Source organism: Podarcis melisellensis (assembly GCF_964234715.1).
Source record: "Podarcis melisellensis genome assembly, chromosome: 2".
Lineage (NCBI taxonomy): Eukaryota > Metazoa > Chordata > Lepidosauria > Squamata > Lacertidae > Podarcis > Podarcis melisellensis.
This window is the reverse complement of record NC_138529.1, coordinates 46851034-46871114: the sequence shown is the minus strand read 5'-3', so window position 1 is coordinate 46871114 and position 20081 is coordinate 46851034. Positions and strand designations below refer to the sequence as shown.

Below are 20081 nucleotides of genomic sequence, written 5' to 3'. Positions count from 1 at the left end.
CAGAGCAGCACACGGAAATGCCATTTACCTTCCCGCCAGAGCTGTACCTATTTATCTACTTGCACTTTGACGTGCTTTGGACTGCTAGGTTGGCAGGAGCAGCGACCGAGCAGCAGGAGCTCACCCTGTCACGGGTATTAGACCACAGTGCCTTCCTGTACCTTGGGTTACAGATGCTTCAGGTTACAGACTCCACTAACCCAGAAATAGTACCTCAGGTTAAGAACTTTGCTTCAGGATGAGAACAGAAATCATGCAGCGGCGGCGCGGGAGGCCCCATTAGCTAAAGTGGTACCTCAGGTTAAGAACACTTTCAGGTTAAGAACGGACCTCCAGAATGAATTAAGTTCTTAACCTAAGGTACCACCGTATATAGCAAGTCACAAAGCGTAGGTGTCACCACACTAAAAGCCCCATTCTGAAACTGTGAGGAATGAAGCTCCTGATAAGATGGTATTTGCAGGATGCTTTCCCCTGCAGAACACAGAGACCAATTGGGTATATGAGGGATGAGATTACCTTAATTTATGATTAGGTAAGGTTACATTAATGGTTTTAGTGCCACAGATGAACCCTGAAGAAGGACTTTGCTGGTAGATTGAAGAGTATTGCCATGAGACTGAATTGCATCAGAGTACTGCACTTGCTGCCCATTTACTACAGGCCCAATTCAAGGTGCTGACTCCAGTGTATAAGACAATAACTTGAAGTTGTGTCTCTCCCATGATCTGTCAGCCTGTGCCTTAATATTTTTAGGGGAGTTTCTGCTGGTGGTCTTGTCTATAAAAGTTCATTCAGTGGGGACTCAGAGCAGACTTCTCTTTTATATGGTGTCCCAGTTGTGGGGACTTTTTCCTGGTGGTGATAAAACTGTCCCTCATACAATTGGTCTTCAGATGTCAAATGAAGACGTATTTATTCCTCCTAGCCTTTGGAGATTACTGAGCTGACTCCCGGTTGTTTCTTGCTGAATTATTTGCTGCTTTTAGTATTCCTTGTGTTTTTTGGATATGTATCATAATCTAAACATTGATGCATGGTTAACAAATAAACAACATCTGGAGGGGCACAGTTTAGCCAACCCTGTTCTAGACCCTGTTGTAGAATTTCACCCTGAATTTTACCATGAGGCATTGCAATGGAAAATGGGAAATATAAAGTACATTCATCAGTGGAAAAGAATTTATATAGAATGTAAACACATATTTGGATGCACTTTTAACTGGATGCTTAATTAGCAGATTTTCTTAACAGCTTTCTTAAAGCAGTTATGGTCTGTTGTGAAAATCCTTCTTAATCAGGATTTTATGCAACTGTGTAATGACCCAAGAGTCTCTTTCTGGTCAGTGTACAAATCCAGGAATGATATCTACTTAATGCATTTAAAGCATTTTTCTCCTTATAATTTATAAAACAGTTTGCTCTTAATCAGAGTTATCTGAAAGCTGTGTTTTCTGTAACTGCACCATTCCAACCCAATATTCACAAGGGATATCTAATGCTCATATGGAATGCGATCACAAATCATTCTGCTCCCCTTCCCAGTTCTCCCACATAAGAGAATGAGGCTGTTTCTGGTTGTGTGGAGCACCTGGGGTGCACAGGCACCTAACTCCTGCAGGTCGTCAACCAGGTATGTTGCTGATGTCCTTTGCACAATAAAGCACACCTACCATCCCTAATAATATCACACGCAGCTCCTATACATTATATACGGTTAGACCCATAGATCAGAGGCTACTTTCACTAAGAACAGTATAGTACACAGAACAGAACAGGAAAGAAATGCAACAGCAAGTATCTGCAGAAAAAAGATCTGGATCCCCCTTCCCTTCACATTTCTGCATTTATTGCATTAAAAACATGTATGTAATAATATGTAAAGAATTAATCTAGGAAACACACAATAACAACAGCAGCAGCCAGATTGCACAAAAATACCTTACACCAGCATGCTGGCCTTTGCTCCTTGTTTCTCTGAGATTTAAAGTGCTTCAGTATATACTGCTTCATAATTCTTTTTTAAAAAAACACAGTTACTACTGCAATTTTAGTTAAACTATAGATGCCCTTGATCCAATGCCAAACCACTCTGTATTTTCCCACTGTAATTGATGTATTTCACACTTTTATTTTTTCCATCAGTTTCTCAGAACATGCTCTCTATGGAGCAGGCCATAATCAGAAATGTGGGGATTGGTATTCCAATAAGGAATCAATTAATAACGATTCTAGAGAAACAATAGTAAAATACAATTTTGTTTCTATGATGCCAGTTAAGGAATCAATGGGTCTAACCATTTGCACACTTCTTTTCTTTTCCTTGCTTTTATTATCAATTCCTATCAGAACAAAGAAACCAATGACAAATTCCATTTGTTTTCCCTATACCTACTAACTTTCTAAAACACAAATATAAACAAAGCAAAACAAGAGGTTCAGTCAGAAATCAATGCTGCATCTTGGAAATTACATTCAGAAAACACAAGACTTGTTACTGTTATGCTACCTGTGAACTGTTACTGTAAGACTTTGAAAACAGATGAGGAGCTGATGAAGAGGTGGAAAGTGCCCAGGAGTAGACTGTAGTGAAGCCTGTGAGCTTGGTCCAGTCCGCCCCCAGGGCGGAGCCAGTACTGCAGCTTGCCCACCATTGGCAATTTGAGGGCAGGCTACAATCCCAGCTGGCTGGGATGAAGACCAAACAGGGTTGTGCCAGCCTGGGAAAACCCCTGGCCATGTCCCTCATTGGAGCCAAGGGGATGGGGAGTTCCTGTCCTGCACTGCTGCCTGACCACATATGATAAGCAGTCCTGTAAGACTTTGAAAATAGATAAGCAGGAAGTACAGCTTATCAAATGCTGTAACCCTAATGCTGTCTCATATTGTGCTTTATTTTTTATTTTAAAAAAGAACAAATAATTATCATGAAATAAACTTTGACGTGGCATGCAAAAAACCCCCAGTAAAAGTGCTATGATACTTTAAAATCAAAGGAATGCAGATATTTTTTAAAAAAGAAAATTAAACCCTGCTTTCTAACTTTAATGATAAGCAAGCTGCTGCCATAAAGCTTTGTGCTATGATGCTAATTTCTTTATTGGCTCACAGAGGGAATAGGTCTGCAAGAGCAAAAACACACATTCTGCCTTGCTTCATTAAAGTGAAAAGCAAAAGACGTCGGCTTAGTTTATATTCACAATGTGCTGAAAAGTTGATGGCAGCATGCTGAAAGAACCAAGTGCCACTTTCCACCATTCCCAGTGGTAAAAACAAAAGAATGTTCTCTCATCTGTACTGACGTTTCTTTGGTTTTATGAGAATTACAATCATCAATGGCAGTTACTCCTTTTGTATTTGCACAAACTGAATTTGCAAAAATAACATCATTTTTCTCCTTGTGGGAGATTCCAAGCCATTTGAGATCAGTATTTTGATGCTGAACCACTTTTGTGATCAATAAATCACTAGCTTGTAAAGAAAGAGAATTAAGTAAAATGTTATTACTAAACTAGTAAGATACTTATTTTCTCTCCCTCCCCACTTTAATGCAGCTTTCTGGATAAAATATGAGACTATAATTTCTATACTTTTAATTAATTATATATACAGGCAGCCCGCCGTTTACGAAGGGGTTATGTTCCAAGGCACAGTGCGCGTTGGTCGTGTATAACTGAAACCCATTGAAAAAGACTGCAGACACCTGCTCTACCCTTTTAGTGACATTTCAGTGACATCTTTATGATGTTTCTCAGTCACTTCCGGGTCCACATATTGAACACACTTAAACAGGGGGCCGCCTGTATTCCAATATCCTTCACATATTAAAAAAAGTATTAATAGCACTTTGGAATGGACCTATCACTATCATGCTAATGGTGTTATCGTTTTCAGTAGTATAGTGAATTGGGACCATGTTCAAGATATTTGGTGGACCTTTTGGAGAAAATTAAAATGCACGCAGCTGAAATTCTAGCTACATATATTATTCACTAACAGCTTTGTTATTTAACATATACCTAAAGAAAACATAATCACCTTCTTTGTGGTTTTGACTTAGAACTCATATAAAATTGAACACATATTCTAAAGTTACCAGTGCTTGTATATTTCAAATTTTTGTATTAAGAAATGAATCAATGTTTAATTATATGAAAAAAATACCTCTATTAACTCCTGTAATTTGATGCAGAATAACTACCTGAAAATGCCTACATGCTGTCCTTCTTTGCTGTGCATAAATAACATGCCTTGTTCTTTGTAAGTTGATTGAGCTACTCTGCACTGGACTGCTAATGCATCAATATAGAATAAAGATATAATGGGATTAGGAGAAAAGCAATAAACCTGCATCTTGAATGGCAGTTTTTCAAAATTATGGTTCCCTGTTACCAATACAGCAAACCTAGTGCCTTTTGATTTGCATAGTTTCTCAGAGTACTATGAAAATCTTATAGGATTTAGAATGCTATGAGTCTTATAGGATAGGATTGAAACAGGAATGAAAAGAAACAACTTGCTCGTTTGCTTGTTTGAAAACCCAAAGGGGGAAAAATAGTCTTGATGAAAAACACGTGACATGACAATTGCCATTACAAATTAAACACTGGGATCACATAAAACCTCATCCAAGCTGCTGTGGGGGTGGGGTGGGGAGGACAAGTACAGACGGTCTCTTGCACATCAGCTGCCACTGAGTAGTTCACATCATGAAAAACCAGCTGCATGTCCTGCATCTGGAGCAACCTATTATAAGGAGAATGCTGTAAATCAGTCAGTCTACACATGCAACAGTTGCTGTAATCTGGCAGGAATTTTTGCAACTGCACAATACATTTTTCAGCCAGAGTGATTATTGGAATCATTGCTAAATTGCTGGGGACAGCCTAGATCACACATTGTGCGATTTGGCTTTAAATGATAAACGATATTAGATGGAATTCACCCAATGAGTTGCATCAATGCAATTCTGCCTACCCTCCATGCCACATCTGCACTCAAGGCCAAATGGCATGGTCAGTGTCGCATGTAGTAAGACTCTTACAAGGGCATTATTTATTTTCATCCTACGATTCCTATTAATATATCAGACTACAATGTAAATCAAATTGTAAAATGTGTCTTTTGCTTCTTATCCCACATTAGTAACACTCAGGTATGTACATAAAGAACCTGAGAGGCTCAGTTACATTTTTGGTGTAAAGAGTGATAAGTCATAGGAGAATGTTTTTTTCAAATATATTCAACTAGTAGCAGAAATGATTGAATTATACTGAGATAGTGCCAATACCAGGATCAGCCCTTCACCTTCATGCTAGGTCTTGATGAGGATAAAGTTGGTGGAGAATTTGTGTTTACAACCCTAAGGCATCTCCATAAAACCATACATGATGCCTGTGGAAATAATGCCACTGTCTAGCCCATCAAATGTCAAATAAATAAACAACTATCTGACATTTAGAAGACATCTGAAGGCAGCCCTGTTTAGGGAAGTTTTTAATGACTGATGTTTTAATGTATTTTTCATCTTTTGTTGGAAACAGCCCAGAGTGGGTGGGGAAACCCAGCCAGATGGGTGGGGTATAAATAATAAATAAATAAATAAATAAATAAATAAATAAATAAATAAATAAATAAATAAATAATTATTTAACAAAGATTTTTTTGCTTACTTTTATTTTTTAAAAAGATAAAGGTTGAACTTTGCAAGTTTACTTACAAGTAGTTCCACTGACCTCAGTGAGTGTGCTTCATCTGAGCTCTACAAGAGAATATCACCCAGATCATTTGCAAATTTCTATATGCATACAACTTCAATATGCAGCTGGTGTCTGGAAAGGCATGATTTCAGTCTCAATAGTTAGCTGAATATTCTGGATTTTTCATTCAAGAATTAAAAGTATGATGTTATGATGCATTATTATAAAATAATAATGTACAGACCAATTCTGCAAATCATTTTCATGTGTGGCTCTGAGATTTTCTTCTTTTTAAGAAGTTCCCTACTTTTTATTTGACTTCCAATAGTGAGCGCCCAACTACCACCAGAGTTTATCTCTACAGTTAAAATATCTCTGTTATTTTGTCTCCAGCAATACCGTGTAATACCTTCACTCACGGAAACTGGTGCTTGACACTACAGGGTATAAAATAACATAGAAAACACATTGTTGGAACATTAACAGTTGGCTAGTGCAGTAAATACACTTCAGGACAGCAAACTCAGCTCTGTCCTTTTAGCAGTTAGATCAGCAGCTTGATCAATCCTATTTCATTTTTCTTTTCTTTCTGGGGCTTCATAAAAGTTTGAGAATTGATAGAAAAATCAATATAGCCCATGTAGACACAGGAAAGGAATATTCTTATTTAAGTCAGGAAGTTATTTACAAATATCTGCAGGATGCAGCTCTTTGAAGTCCTGCATGACACAGGGGAGAGGAACACAGCTGAGAAGTACACTGATTGCCTTTTAAAGTGGCCCAGAGAAGGAATAAGGTTGTATGTTTTGCACATAAATAAATGGAAAGGCGAAAAATGGCAACATTGTGTGGCATTTTCTAGTCATGACTAGAGGAGCGAAGTTAAGTGACAGATAACTGATATTCCTATTGAAATTGTGTTTTATCTGTTCCTAGAAGATCATACAACAAGCAACTGTTGATTCTAAGTAAAGCCTGAATATAATTAATTATGTTTTTACCCTACCAGCAGATAGAACAAAATTGTCACCCAAGTAGATGCAAGCTACAAAAAATGAAGCACACTTTAAAATTCCACTAAATCATTGATACTTAGGCTGTAATCCTAGACATATTTATTTGAGAGTAAGTTCTATTCAACACAACGTGAATTATTTCTGAGTAAACTTGCACAGGAATGTGCTACTAAGACCTATTAGTGCGCAGTTACCAACCAATGGGATCACCACAGCATCAACAGCCTTTCCACACATGGAGGCCAGAGCGGGGGGAGAGGCAGACGATTGCTGCACTAGCAAACAAGAAAATTGTGGTGATTTTGATCCTAAGACACTGTAACACCATTGTTGTTGCTTCCTGCACCCTGGCCCCAGCGACCTCGGACTACTTGGCTGGCAAAGCCACAGTTTATTTTACTAAACTCAGGTGTGCCTGGGAAGACTGCTTGGCAATTATGGTATTATTTCATTATAATTTTGTTTCAACATAGATTTAGGCAAATGTCATATGTTCTCTCGCACAAAAGAAGATGCAGTATTGATCACATTGCATGAAGACATTTAAATCTCTATTGTAGAAACTTTGTTGATTAAGCAGAAGGTGGCATTTGTATTCTTTATCAAGTCATGTCCTTTTTCTCACTTTCTTATAGATTGGAGTGAAAGGGCTAGAAATAACTACAGGAATATGACACCCTCTCCTCCCCAGCACTTTTTCAGAATTGCTTGCTTTTGTCAGAGGTAGCACATTTCCCTCTTTGTTATCTTCAAATTTTATCCCATCTCTTGCGGAAATTGTTTCTGCTTTTTTAAAGCTATTATTGTAATTACTTTAAGGAAATCAGTAAGAAAAAAAAAAGAAATATTTGACACAAAGAGTATTCTAATGGGACAAAACTATCCAGCAGTGCTGGAAGGCAACACAATGTTCTACTGGGCATAGATTTGTTGATTACTGACTTAGCTATAACAGTAGATGAAATGCAAGCAATATTCTTGATCGGCTGCAACTCTTTCCCCCTTCCCTAATACTCTCCACCCCTTCTGCTCCCTGGGCCTGGAAAAAGCAGAATGTTTGTATGATGCCTAAAAGGGCAAATGTTTTAAGGTGATCTTACCAAAACAATATCTACTGCTCTACACAGTAAGATTAGTGGTGAATACCAATAGTCACAATCTAATGTACAATATTATTGTTTTGTCATTCCAAGGAATAGGGTCCAAAATGAGAGCACTTTTACATGGGCTTTTGCCACAGAAATATCCAGTTGAATAAAATAGAATACCAAATATTACATGTATTTGAGTGTGTGCTGTTTTAAAAAGTATTATACATGTGAGTAAAGCTCAGTTTAACTCTTCATTGAAAAGTGGGATCAAACACCCCGCAGCAGCCCTGAAAAACATTAACAAGACTTCTATGTAAAATATTCTACAACTCTGTATTCCAAGAGTCCTCAACCATGGGTGTTTAATCAGCCCTTCATTTTTTAAGTGAAAAAAATCAATGTTTTTAGCTTTATGATTCTTTACGTAATGCACATACATGTGCTACGGGTCACACTGACTCAAACAAATGCTATTTAAAGTAATTAGTTACTTGTCATGTCTATAGATGTTTAGCTCAGAATCTGTACTGTTTATTTCATGTGGGAAAGAAACATAGAAGGTAAAACATCCACCCCACCCTAATATTTTGTTTATTTTATAGTAGGCAAATCACCCACTTTCCTTAATATCACTAAAAATGGTATTAGGGGTCAACAGTATCCCACAGGTTTGCAAAACACATTTACAAACCTAACTGGTTTAAATGTGTTCTCTCATTGTTTAAATTTTTATTTGGATCCAGCAAAACTATTTTTTCATCATAGCTATCACATTGCATGAAACTTATTAATCTGGGTTTACTGAGTTCCAAATTTAAGGCGCAATAATTTGCAAGCCAATAGCTCCCACACCTCAGCAAGATACCAGACTTAAGGGATATTCTTAGTCATGAACCTTTAGGTGGCCGTTTTTCTCTGTTCATAGAAATGTGTTGCTGAGGGATGCCCTCATCACTTCTGGGGCACAATGTCACCGGCCTCCTTGAAAAAATTCAATACCATCACCAGATGTGATGATCAGCTTCAACACTGAAGTACCACTGCGAGACAAATTTGCTCCTCTGTAAGGTCTATGGGATATGTTTACCTGCACTCCTGCACAATCATTCTTGCCATGTGAAAATAAATGCCATTCACATGAGATGTCCAGTGTGGCAGCATATTTATGATTGAAATCTAGGCCCAGTGGAGGTTAACAAAGCAACAATACATTTAATGGGGCTCTGTATATATAACAACTGGGCAGTGGATGATCTAAGCAAAAAAGCAACCTCTGGTTTTCACATGGAAATCATCAAACAAATCACAGAACAAAAACAAACCAACCCCAAACTCTCATGGTAAAATTTTAGCATGTAATATGTTCAAGAATTCACTTTGCGTTGGCATATTTCTTTTTGTTGTTGCTCAGTTGTAATTTCTGTTCTATGGTTTCATTATAACCTTATCCGATGATTGTAAATCACTTCATAAGTACATCACAGACCTTCATTATCACTGCAGGGAGCTGTTTTTCTCTGTGAGTTAGCAGGTGCAGGAATGGGATAGTGGTTGCAATATGCCATACAGAAAGATCTCTGGGATCTACTTCATTGACATAAGGCCACCACCTACTGTGGCTGTTTAAGTGAAGATCAGTGGCATGAGCACATTTTTTAAATGGTGCATAAGGTTTTTGCATTACCACTTTTCCAGTTAGATATAGTCACTTAACCTCTTAAGACTGAAAACGCATCATTTTCAACATATATATTATTGTTACTGCACTGCGTGTTCTACAGTAGTTCTACAGTACTGTTTTTAGCTGTAGTGAGCATCCACGTCTAGAATAGGTGAGAGTTTGTGTCAAAAATAAAATCCTGTATTTCAGAATTCTCAGCCCATTATGAGCCAAGCCCAAACCCTCTCTGTTGCTTGTACTGAGCTTAGTACCACCTCAGAAGCAGCAGACTATGTGCATTTACATCTCCTACCCTTTACACTTGAATTAATCTTGCAGTTGGTGTAATAACACTGGGGACAGTAGGGGCTGGGGCTTTAATTTTATTGAGAACACTTCTGCAGCTGCATTCTGGACACCAGGACCCCCCAAGTAAACTACATAACCTGAGGGAACCTAGGACAGCATTCCTCAAGGTCCTCCTTGCTGTGAAGCCCAGTGTTAGCACCACCACTGTCAAGGAAAGTTTTGGAAAGGAAGAGGGTGATTTGGGGAGGGGGGCAGGATGTGGAATCACATTTCTTCATCAGCTTGGAAAAATTATGGGGAAGTTTACTTCTATGTACATGAAGCTCCTGGCAGGACTGAAGTAAAAAGAAAAAATGAAGATGCTGAGATTCACTTGTTGAAAAAAATAGGAAAAAATAGAAACCGAAGGATAAACGTTCAAGTTAATTTTGTAAACATTTTAAGATTCTGTAAGCTCCAATCCTAAAGCATAATAAGACCACATCATTCTCAGTATATTTTCTATTCACCAATAATAAGGCTACAGTTTTTATACGACTCCTAAGTCCTACAAAGTTTGAGAGGAGTGCTTATGTGTCAATATTTCACACTGGAAAAACAAAGTTCAAATCTGTAGACAATGCTTTGGAAATTATTTGCAGGAAAGACTGTGACAGTGCACATTGACAGTACTTCAAAAGTGGTTGTTTTTTCCTCTCACTTGTGAAAAGCAAGGTAAAATGTTTTCTTCATAGTTTAGCCTTTATAGTTGGAACTATTAACCAGTAGGCGTAAAGTGTTATCTAGAACAAATCATATCCGAGCAATCTAAATACATTCATCTTGTTGGGTGCACAGTAACATCAAACTAAGATTGCAGTCCTATACACACTTACCTGAGGGTAAGTCTCACTGAATTAATTTGGACTTACTTCTGAGTAGATATGCATAGGACTGCACTGTAAGACACTTAGGTTACAAAAATACATGAAGACGTTTTTAAGAATAAAGACGTTAACACAAAGTTAGTGGAATAAGGTAAACCTTTTTGGAACAATTATTGATTAGACACAACATTCATATAAACCGAAATTAGTCTTGAAATTTACCCCATAAATGAACCACATTAGAAGAGATGCTGCTGCTGTTGCTGTAGAGATGCATAAGGCCAAAACAAAAACAAAAACAGAAAACCAGCCTGCATCTGCTTGGGAATATCGATTCAATGTTTATAAACTGTGTTAGAAGTATGCTATAGCAGTAGGCTAGCATCACCTTTAAATATGTGCAGGATATATATATTTTAAAGGTCATTTCTCTTTCTAATTTAAGTGTGTGTCCCAAAAGGTTTAGCTACCCAAAGAGACTTAAAAAAAAGACACTTAACAAAAAATAAAATTAAATTCTGACAAACACATCCAATAACTTTGGTTTAAAACAAAAACAAGTCACTGGTAATAGGGTTGTCCTTTTAGAGTCTCCAGTTGCCATCATAATTTCAATTATAATTTGTCCTTTTTAAAAATGTTTCATTCACCCACCAAAGAAACGTTAAAAAAAAGAAATATTGAATAACTGCTTGTTTTTAATTCTCCTGGACATTTTGAAAAGAATTCGTTATCTAAATAAATGGCTCAGGAAAAAAGAAAACAGGCACACATTCTTGAGGTTTTTCTTCCAGGTTTACAAATAATGATGTGCTCAGTCTTGTATTACTTTTGTACACAACATAAGTAAATTCTCAGCAGCTATCTGGGTTTTCCATGCACAGCATACATCTTGAAAGGATAAATTAAGTAACTTAGGTTTAAAATTCAAAATGGTCAAAAACATCTGAAGCGATATATGTTTGTTATTACTTTCCAGGCTGACATATCACAGTGGAGATGCAATTGTGTTAGTCATGGCACTCGGCATGATTCCAAAGCTGTGCTGAGTAGCATGCTGTTTGGAAAGGGTATACCAGCATGCTGTAGCATTGGCTCGGCCCTCCCATGCTGTGTCAGTCTATAGGCAAACACCATGACCACTGTCACAGAACAACGCATGAAAATGCTAGGGAGCTATTTCTGTAACAACGGGAAGCCAGTTCCCCCTCAACTTGACCCCTGCTCTTGATGGGTATTGTGGTGATGTGTTTTGAATGGAATATTTAATAAGCAGGAAGCATCAGGTCAGGAAGTGAAAAAAGAAGGACATTTGTTGAAACACACACACACTAAAATTTAGTTGAAAATCTCATCTTGTAGGTAATACCCACATAGAATAAATAGTATATCATTTAGTGGAAACCTAGTTTACATCAGTATACAATTTAACTTAGTACTGACTTGAAACAGATTTTCCTGCTTGGGGTTTCAGAAATGAAGCTAGTGCTGTTTGTTTGCTTATAAAAACTTAAAATCTAAATATTTTTTGATAGAAACTGATGACTGCTCCAGTTATAAAACTGCAGTTATAAAATTAATTATTTATAAAATATAAAACAACCCACATCTCAACCAAATCATAAATACAAATGTCAGCATAAAAAACAAAGACCACATTAACACTAAAAATTGGAAGCATAAGAGTCCATAAAGGGACAGCCCTTTGCCATACACAATAGTAACTATGTTTCTACAAGTTATGAAAAGAAAGCAATATGTGCCTGTTTCGGTGGCTGTCGTTTGCCTACCAATGGTGCAGTGCTCCCCATTCCAGCCCTCTCGGCATTCACATTTCCCATCTTTACAAGTTCCATGCTCTGTGCAGCGGGGATGGCAGACACGTTGGTCACAGGCTACCCCCGTCCAGCCCTCTTCACAGCGACATGCTCCGCCAATGCAGACACCATGGGTGCCACAGTCTACAGAGCACACTTCTGGAGGGAGAAAAAAGAGGAATTCAGTTATTGCCAAACATTGTCATGGGTACTGGCAGCATCTTGGATTTAGGGATTTGCACTATCATCGGCAAGATATGCAGAAGGGGTACACCTTTGGAACTCAAATGGTTGCTACGACCTACTCAAGCCTTTGCAATTCTGCCGAGAAAGCCAACAAGACCGACCACTTCAAAGTGAAATTTATGCTACAGACATCTGAGTAAACCAGCCTAGCTCCAAGATTCACCCCAATTAATACCTAAGAAAATGATTACATTTTTAAATCACCAATTTGTTGGATGTACCCTGAACTGCCACATCTAGATGCCAAGATGCCTCTTCATGACCATGCTACAAAATACAGCCTCCAAAAATGAAATAAATTGGAAATGTAAGTCTTTTGTATTTTGACCTTATTTATCAGCAATATATGCCAGCTACATTATCATTCAGATACCTTTTAAGGAGTGAGAGTAAGTAGGATGGAATCATGTTAGTTACCAAGAATCATATGGATACGTGAGGAGGGGACAATCAACATTTTACCTTAAAATATAAAGTGAGAATGGTGGGGCAAGAACTAAATTTCAAAATTACATTGTATTACTCTAATCAATGAAAAAAATAGAATGAAAAAATATGTGCCATATACTATACCTTCATGTGTGAGAGAAGTAGCAGACTCATCAGAATCATTAAGAGAGCTTCAATATAGGTGTCTGAACTTACCTTAGAAGTGTAGTAGTCACTGTAACAGTTGAGTTACTGAGCTGAATCACTGATTTGTACTATCTTGAATGAGTAGTCAAGGACCATTGACTATCAAGATTTCAAAAGGCGAAAATAAATTGCACAAATTAAATGTTTTTCTTACCAACGGAGCAGTCTGGTCCCATCCAGTTGGGATCACAGTTACAGAGGCCTGTGTCAGAGAGGTATGTGCCATGCCCACTACACTGGTCTGGGCACTGGGCACGTGGAAGTTCACAATTTAAGCCTCCCCAGCCTGGGCTGCAGAGACACTCTCCATTTACACAGATACCATGGTTGGAGCAGGAAGGATCCAAGCAATCAACTAAAAACACACAAAAAAACAAAAACAAAACAAACACTCTGTGAAAAAGGTCAGTGCACAGAATGTACAGTCTGAATTGACACCATTTGATGGATCTGTGCTCAGCAGGTTCCGCCTTGCTGCAATGAACTAGAGCAAACACGTGCAGTTGTTCTTTAGGCTATCTATTTTGGGAATCTGAAAATATAAAAAGGTCACTCTGCTTGCTCTGGAAGAAATTCCAAAAGCTGAATCTAGTCAGAAAAACAAAGGAAGGAGAGATCATCAAAACAAAGTCGCAGGCAGGGCTAATTTGAAAACACTCCACAATATTCCAAACATTGGGATACCTAAGTGGCTTTTCTTCAGTTCTACGGTAATTCTGCAGATGTTCCAACAGCACAAACCTGTACATAGCAATTTCTGTAACTGAGAGTCATTGAGAATCTAATCCTTTGTGTTTTTCTGTAGAATCTCTCAAAATAATTACCCCTCTAATTTACAAAAGCTTTATCCTATTGAGAAGAGATGGAAAGGCAACAACAGAGATGGAAAGGCTCTCTCTCTTTCTGTTACCTAATTTAAGATGTCAATCTGAATGCTTAAGTCAGCATAAACCAGGTTGTCAACACAAGATATCCATATTGATAGACACACACTCCCCCCCCCCCAGTTCTTCAAATGACTCCAGTGTACCATACATTCACACCAGCGCTGTTATGTTCAAGTGGGAGAGGGGCAGATTTGGTGGGAATAATAGTACTGAACAATCCCACTAAATGTGCTGATCAGGAAAACATCAGATCCCCAATGAACATGCCAAACAAGGGCACAACTTTTGAAGAACTTGTGACAATTGGCTGTTTCCACACAAGCATCTGTATCTGAAAATGTGAGCTATTTTATCCCAGCAGCTATTTTACCTGTGATGGGGTTTGGAGTCCCCTTTTCCTTAATTTCTCCTGCCACTCTGCACTGAGTAGTTCTGCGAGATAGAAATGCCACCTTGCCAAGCCCCCATCAGCATTACTGATATGAGTTTGCTAAGCAGCCAAAACACACATTCTTAAGTTCTGTACTTTGAATCATTCTGTGTGGCTGTTGAACAGTGGTAGTATCGGGGGTGGGTGAGTGGGATGGGATCCAGGAAGGGACACATAAGGGCACAAAATGCATTTCTTGGTGGGGTAAAGCTTCCCCCCAAAATAAATATTAGCATTTTCCATCAGTAAAAGGAAAGATGGAACTGGAAGGCCTTTCCATCCACACTGCTGAGAGAAGCGTCACCACATTACTCCTTTAACTGCCATTTAACCCCACACGTTTCATCAGGTTACAGCAGATATGATGGGACTTCAGAGTTTCTTCATTGGTTCACCTGAGGAGACCAATCACTTTTGGCTCCTTTTCTTAAACTCTTCCCATTCCAGCTGGATATTACAAGAAATTTGTAATTAAGAACTCGTGCTTGACTTGGCTTTCTTCTACCTTCCAAATTGTTGCATGCACAGAATAGGGCCCACTCACACAATGGAACCTTTTTTTCCTTCTCCTTCCACAACAAAGCCCCTACTCCCCAGACTGCTCTGCTGGGTTGGGGGAACAACAAGAACAGATTTAGAGTGTACAGGGGCACTTCCACTACTTTGAATCCCACCCAAAATGTCTAGGAAATTCTAGCATACTTGGGTCTCAAGGATTTCAATACAGTGCCTGCTACTGTTGCTACTGTAGAACATACAAACTCTCTTGGGACTGTGTGACCTACCGCCACTGCGAGGCTGTTTGGGTTTTGTCCAGCTCTGGTGCCCTCCATCACTCCCACAGGGTCTATCAGGCCATTTTGCACTTCCACTTGCACCTTTAGCACTCAGAAAATGACATGTGCCAGTTGCCATGCCATATCTCTACTCCTCTAGGTCTGCCATGTCCAGCATGAAAGCTAATTAGCATGTCCTTCTGGTCTTGAGTGAGGACTTGACTGCCCTTTAGTTTGATGTTTTTGTCATGTTGCTGAATAATTGGTTCAGTAAGTTGAGACCCAGCTAGGTAGGATTTTAAACAGGTGGTAAGCAGCAGCTCAGAAAATTTTGTATAAAATCTGGCAACTGATTATGAAAGGGATGAGTTTAGAGGTTGATCAGGTCAAGGTATATATGATTAGTTGTAGAACTGATCAATAGGGGAGAGATAAAGTAAGAATTAATTAAATAGGAAAGGGGAAATCAGCTATGAATTAATTAGCAAGGGAATCTAACATATACAGATGCTGAGGGGAAGGTGATGCCTCAGAGAAAGATCAGCAACAATGTACAGGGGCAGGGGTAAATCCCAGACAAAGAGAGTTCTGAATTAAGAGAGAAAATGGTAACTTTACCCTAAGTCTGTAATCACACACACATTCCTCACTGCACCCAAATTCTCTGCACTTGAACACCTATACGGAACCAGAATTAGAAGGCCACAGGCAACCATCAAAATCAGATCCCTTTCAAGAGAGACAGGAAAAATGATCTGGCTCTCCAAGGGAAGGATAACTCTAAAGATCATTTTGGAGTAATGATGCTTTTCTGCCTTCGAGTGATTGGAGGATGACAACCCATTTGGTGGCGTCTTGTGCCCACACACAAAAACAGAAAACATTGTTACTTCCAAGAAGTATCATGAGTGTACTAACTTATAATTCTGTCAGTTTCTAATCTCTAGCTACATCTTCCCCAAAGAATTATCATATTGTTTCTTCAAGCAGGGCCTCAAAAGCCACCTCTGTTTTACCATGGTCCATGGTGTTTGATGCATGGTTGATGATGGTGAGAAGGAAAAAAAATGTGAGAAGGATGCCAGGGCAGAAACAAACATACTAGCATGCAGAAAGTATCCCAGCCCAGGAGGAAGATACTTTTGCCATGGTGGCTGAAAATCATTATTTTATAATGATTAAGGTTTTAAGCTCTCTTCGTCTTTCATATAACATGCGAATGCTGAATATTTTCAGTTTAGAGCTACATCCATTCTAAGAAAGTAGGAAAAAGGGCATTTTCTCAGTCAGAACTCACTGGAACTGAGTTCTGGCACCTCTCAGGTAGGTGCCATTGCCATTATAAGAGAACAAGGAAGGCGTTCCTAGTGAGTTCCGGCACCACTTTTTTTTTTTTAAATAGCACTGGTCTGAAGTGATCATTTTTCTTTCAATTGTACATCATCCTCAAAGAGCATACTGGATAACTGCATACAAAGAATTAATGAAATGAAATAAAGAGTTTAAACTACATATTATCCACCCAATATAGCAGCTGTCCCATAAAAGAAAAACTAGAGGCCACAATCCATAAACTGTTGAAGCTAACGGGACTTCATCAGTATACAACTGCAAGTAATGTGGCTTAATGGGCTCATGGATCTTCATCATGGATTTATTTAGTATGACTAGTTTAACAATCCATTTTGGCTACTAACAACCATCCCATTTCCTTCCATTTGCTCACAAGCTGGTTTTCATCTTTTCATCATTTATTTTACCTTTTTCAGAAATAAAACAAACTGATCTATAATTCCTGACCCTTGCATTTCTCTCTAGCTTCCCTTCACCTGACTTCCAGGAGCCCTCAAAGATAATTGCTAATAGCTTTGCAATTTCTTCAGCTAATTCCCTCAGCACCCAAACGTATACTTCATCAGACCATGTTGATTTAAATTTATTAAAATATGATCTATTCATTTCCTGCCCCGACCTGTATTTCTTCTCTTTCTTGGTTATCTTCATCTGATTAATTTGTCTCTCTCGGTGAAAACTGAAGCAGAGTAGGCACTGAAAAATTATGGTTTTTGTATGTGTCACTAGCTTGCCTTTTACACAGAGATGGCAACCCATGGTTTTTCTTACTTTTAATGTACACAGCCGGGCTCACCAACTATGTCAATATCCCTTGTTAATTTTAATTTGTTATGTGCCTTTACCACTATGGATTCACACTTGTGCCAGTCTTTAAATTTAACAACAACAATACACCTTTAGTAGCACCTAAGTTTTGCTAAGAATAAAATGCAGAAATTCCAACCCTCATTTTCATCATCTTCTGGCATTTTGCTTTATGAAAGAAAAAACTTGAGTTCTATGCACACCATACTTTTAAAGCACATTCCCCACCTGCCCAAAGAAGCATGGGAACAGTAGTTTACAGAGCACCTTTAACAAATTACAGTTCCCAGGATTCTTGGGGGTGGGGGTGGATGGACATGCTTTAAATGTGCGGTATGTATGCAGCCTTGGTTGTTTAAAACAAAATTCTAAAGATACTAGTTTAGCATAAGTTGAGCCTATGCATGTTTACTCATAAGTAAGACTCACTGCCAAAAATGTCTCCTCCAAAGATCTATGGGACTTAGTCCTAAATGTGTGTAGGACTGCATCCTTAATCTCACTGAGGATATCAGGGACATAGTGCCAAAAGGTATATCAGGAGGTTCTCTAGCATTGTCAAAGTGCAAGAATACCAGCCAGATTAATTTGTTTTATAGATTCCAAAGATGTACACATTTGCTGTGTAGGTAAGAAAATAAAACCATTTGAAAAAATACAATCTAAATAATAAATTACAGGCAGCATCTAGAGCAAATAAACAAGTAGCAGATGAATGAACAAAAATGTAAGCAGCAGACCAACCAAGAATTTACTGAAAAAGAGGTGTTTTCTTCATTGAACAGGCCACTTGTGAACAAATCATTTGGGGAAGGGTTGTCTGCTTTGAGTGTCACAACAGAAAAAGGCCCTCTAGGAGCGACTGTGCCTCAGAAGGTAGTGTGATGTGCAGAAGGGCATCACCAGTTGATCACAGATTCATATGGGGAAGTGGGGGAGATGGTCCTTTAAATATCATGGTCCAAAGCTGATTTGTGTAAGGCTTTAAACATATACCTCCCACTCTGAGTTGTACCTGGAAATAGACTACTAAGTAGTACTATTGATATAGCTGTAAAGTAATACTCTCCAAGAAACCAGCACTAGCCAGAACTCTTGCAGCAGTATTTTCAACTAGCTGAAGTTAGACTGTGTTACCATAATCCAGTCTAGATGGAGCTAATTCAAATGTGTAACTATGAGCAGGTTGCTGTACTAGCCTAAACTAAGCTAAAGCACTCCCAGACACAGCTGCCTCTTGGCATGCAAAAGGAGAGCTGTTTCCTTTAAATGTGAATAAACTTTGAAAGCAATGGAGAAGGAATTAAAAGCATTCACCTTTCAATTACCTTGAATGAGATGCAAGTAAGTCAGAGAGAAAGTATCAAAGTTCGTTAATGGATACAAGATCCCTTCCAGATGACCTCTTTATTGATTGTTCGTCCTGATTTGTTCACAGGGAGGCTAGATGATGTTGGGTATTTAACGAGCATTCATTCTGATTTGTTTGTGAGGAAGTCAGATGATGTTGCATCAAAGCAATTGTTATCCCACACTTTCATTGCATTTCCCCAGTCACTTTCCTTATTGCAAGAAGCCTGATCTTTGGGGGAAGTGGGTTTGCTGCGCAAGACCTGTGAATGAACTAGAATTGCACACCCTGAACTTGGTGGTATGGTATTGAATCCCACCTGAAAATAGTGACGGTCTGGAAGCACACACACCGTCTGCGTCACTTGAACAGAAAAGGCTCACTGCTACTAATCTGCACAGAATTAATTAAGCTAATCACTTTCCCCCATTGTACTAGGCCAGGTGTAGAGAACTTGTAGTCCTCCGTATGTTGTTGGACTCCGGTACTCATCAACCCCAGCCAGCATGGCCAATGGTTCTGGATGGTGGTTGTTGTAGTCCAGCAACATTTGGGGGGGTTACAGGCTCACTATTCCTGTACTAGGCAAATGTGTGTTACAGATTCCTGGCTCCATATCTAGTTCACATAAAATAGATACCAGGAATGCCTAGCAATAGTGATGTTACTGCTGCTTACTGGGACAGTGTAGGGGTGGGCAGAGCAGTGGTGCAGTTATGACTACAAAGGTACATCAATAGGAAACCTGGATTGGATTCACCAGTGCACCCACCCCGTCCTGAGACATCAACCTCCCCACCCAGTAAGCTTCAGTTCATCACATAGCATTATCATGCGCATGACAGTCTAGCTACAGAGTGATGTCAGCACTAGTTGCTACAGGCTCAGGGGGTGAGAAAAGGCCCTGAATCACAGCCCATTTTCTTTTTTAGAAGGATGTCCAATATTATTCAGAAAGGATTTGTGAATGGAGCCTATCATACTTAGACAGTGCATCTCAAAAGTTGTCTTAACAATATGAGACTTAGAATCTGCAACCCCTTAGAGCTCAGATCATTAGAACTCATTTAGTGATGAAGCCTCCATGGATTGACAAAAGGGGAGAGTGAGTGTAATTTATTCCCACAAGGACAAAAA

General features: G+C 38.8%; 1 protein-coding gene across 20 annotated transcripts in view; it reads right to left on the bottom strand.

The window, feature by feature from the left end:
* TENM2 (teneurin transmembrane protein 2) overlaps window positions 1-20081 on the bottom strand; it is a 704879-nt gene that overhangs the window by 82887 nt on the left and 601911 nt on the right. For 16 of the 20 annotated variants that reach the window (XM_081899086.1, XM_081899100.1, XM_081899099.1 and 13 more), the window contains 2 exons: window positions 13495-13695; window positions 12405-12617 (listed from right to left, as the gene is read on the bottom strand). In XM_081899086.1, coding sequence (XP_081755212.1) covers window positions 12405-12617; window positions 13495-13695 — 414 coding nt within the window. The remainder of the gene's footprint in view (window positions 1-12404; window positions 12618-13494; window positions 13696-20081) is intronic. The other 4 variants (XM_081899097.1, XM_081899101.1, XM_081899104.1 and 1 more) reach the window with 1 other exon arrangement.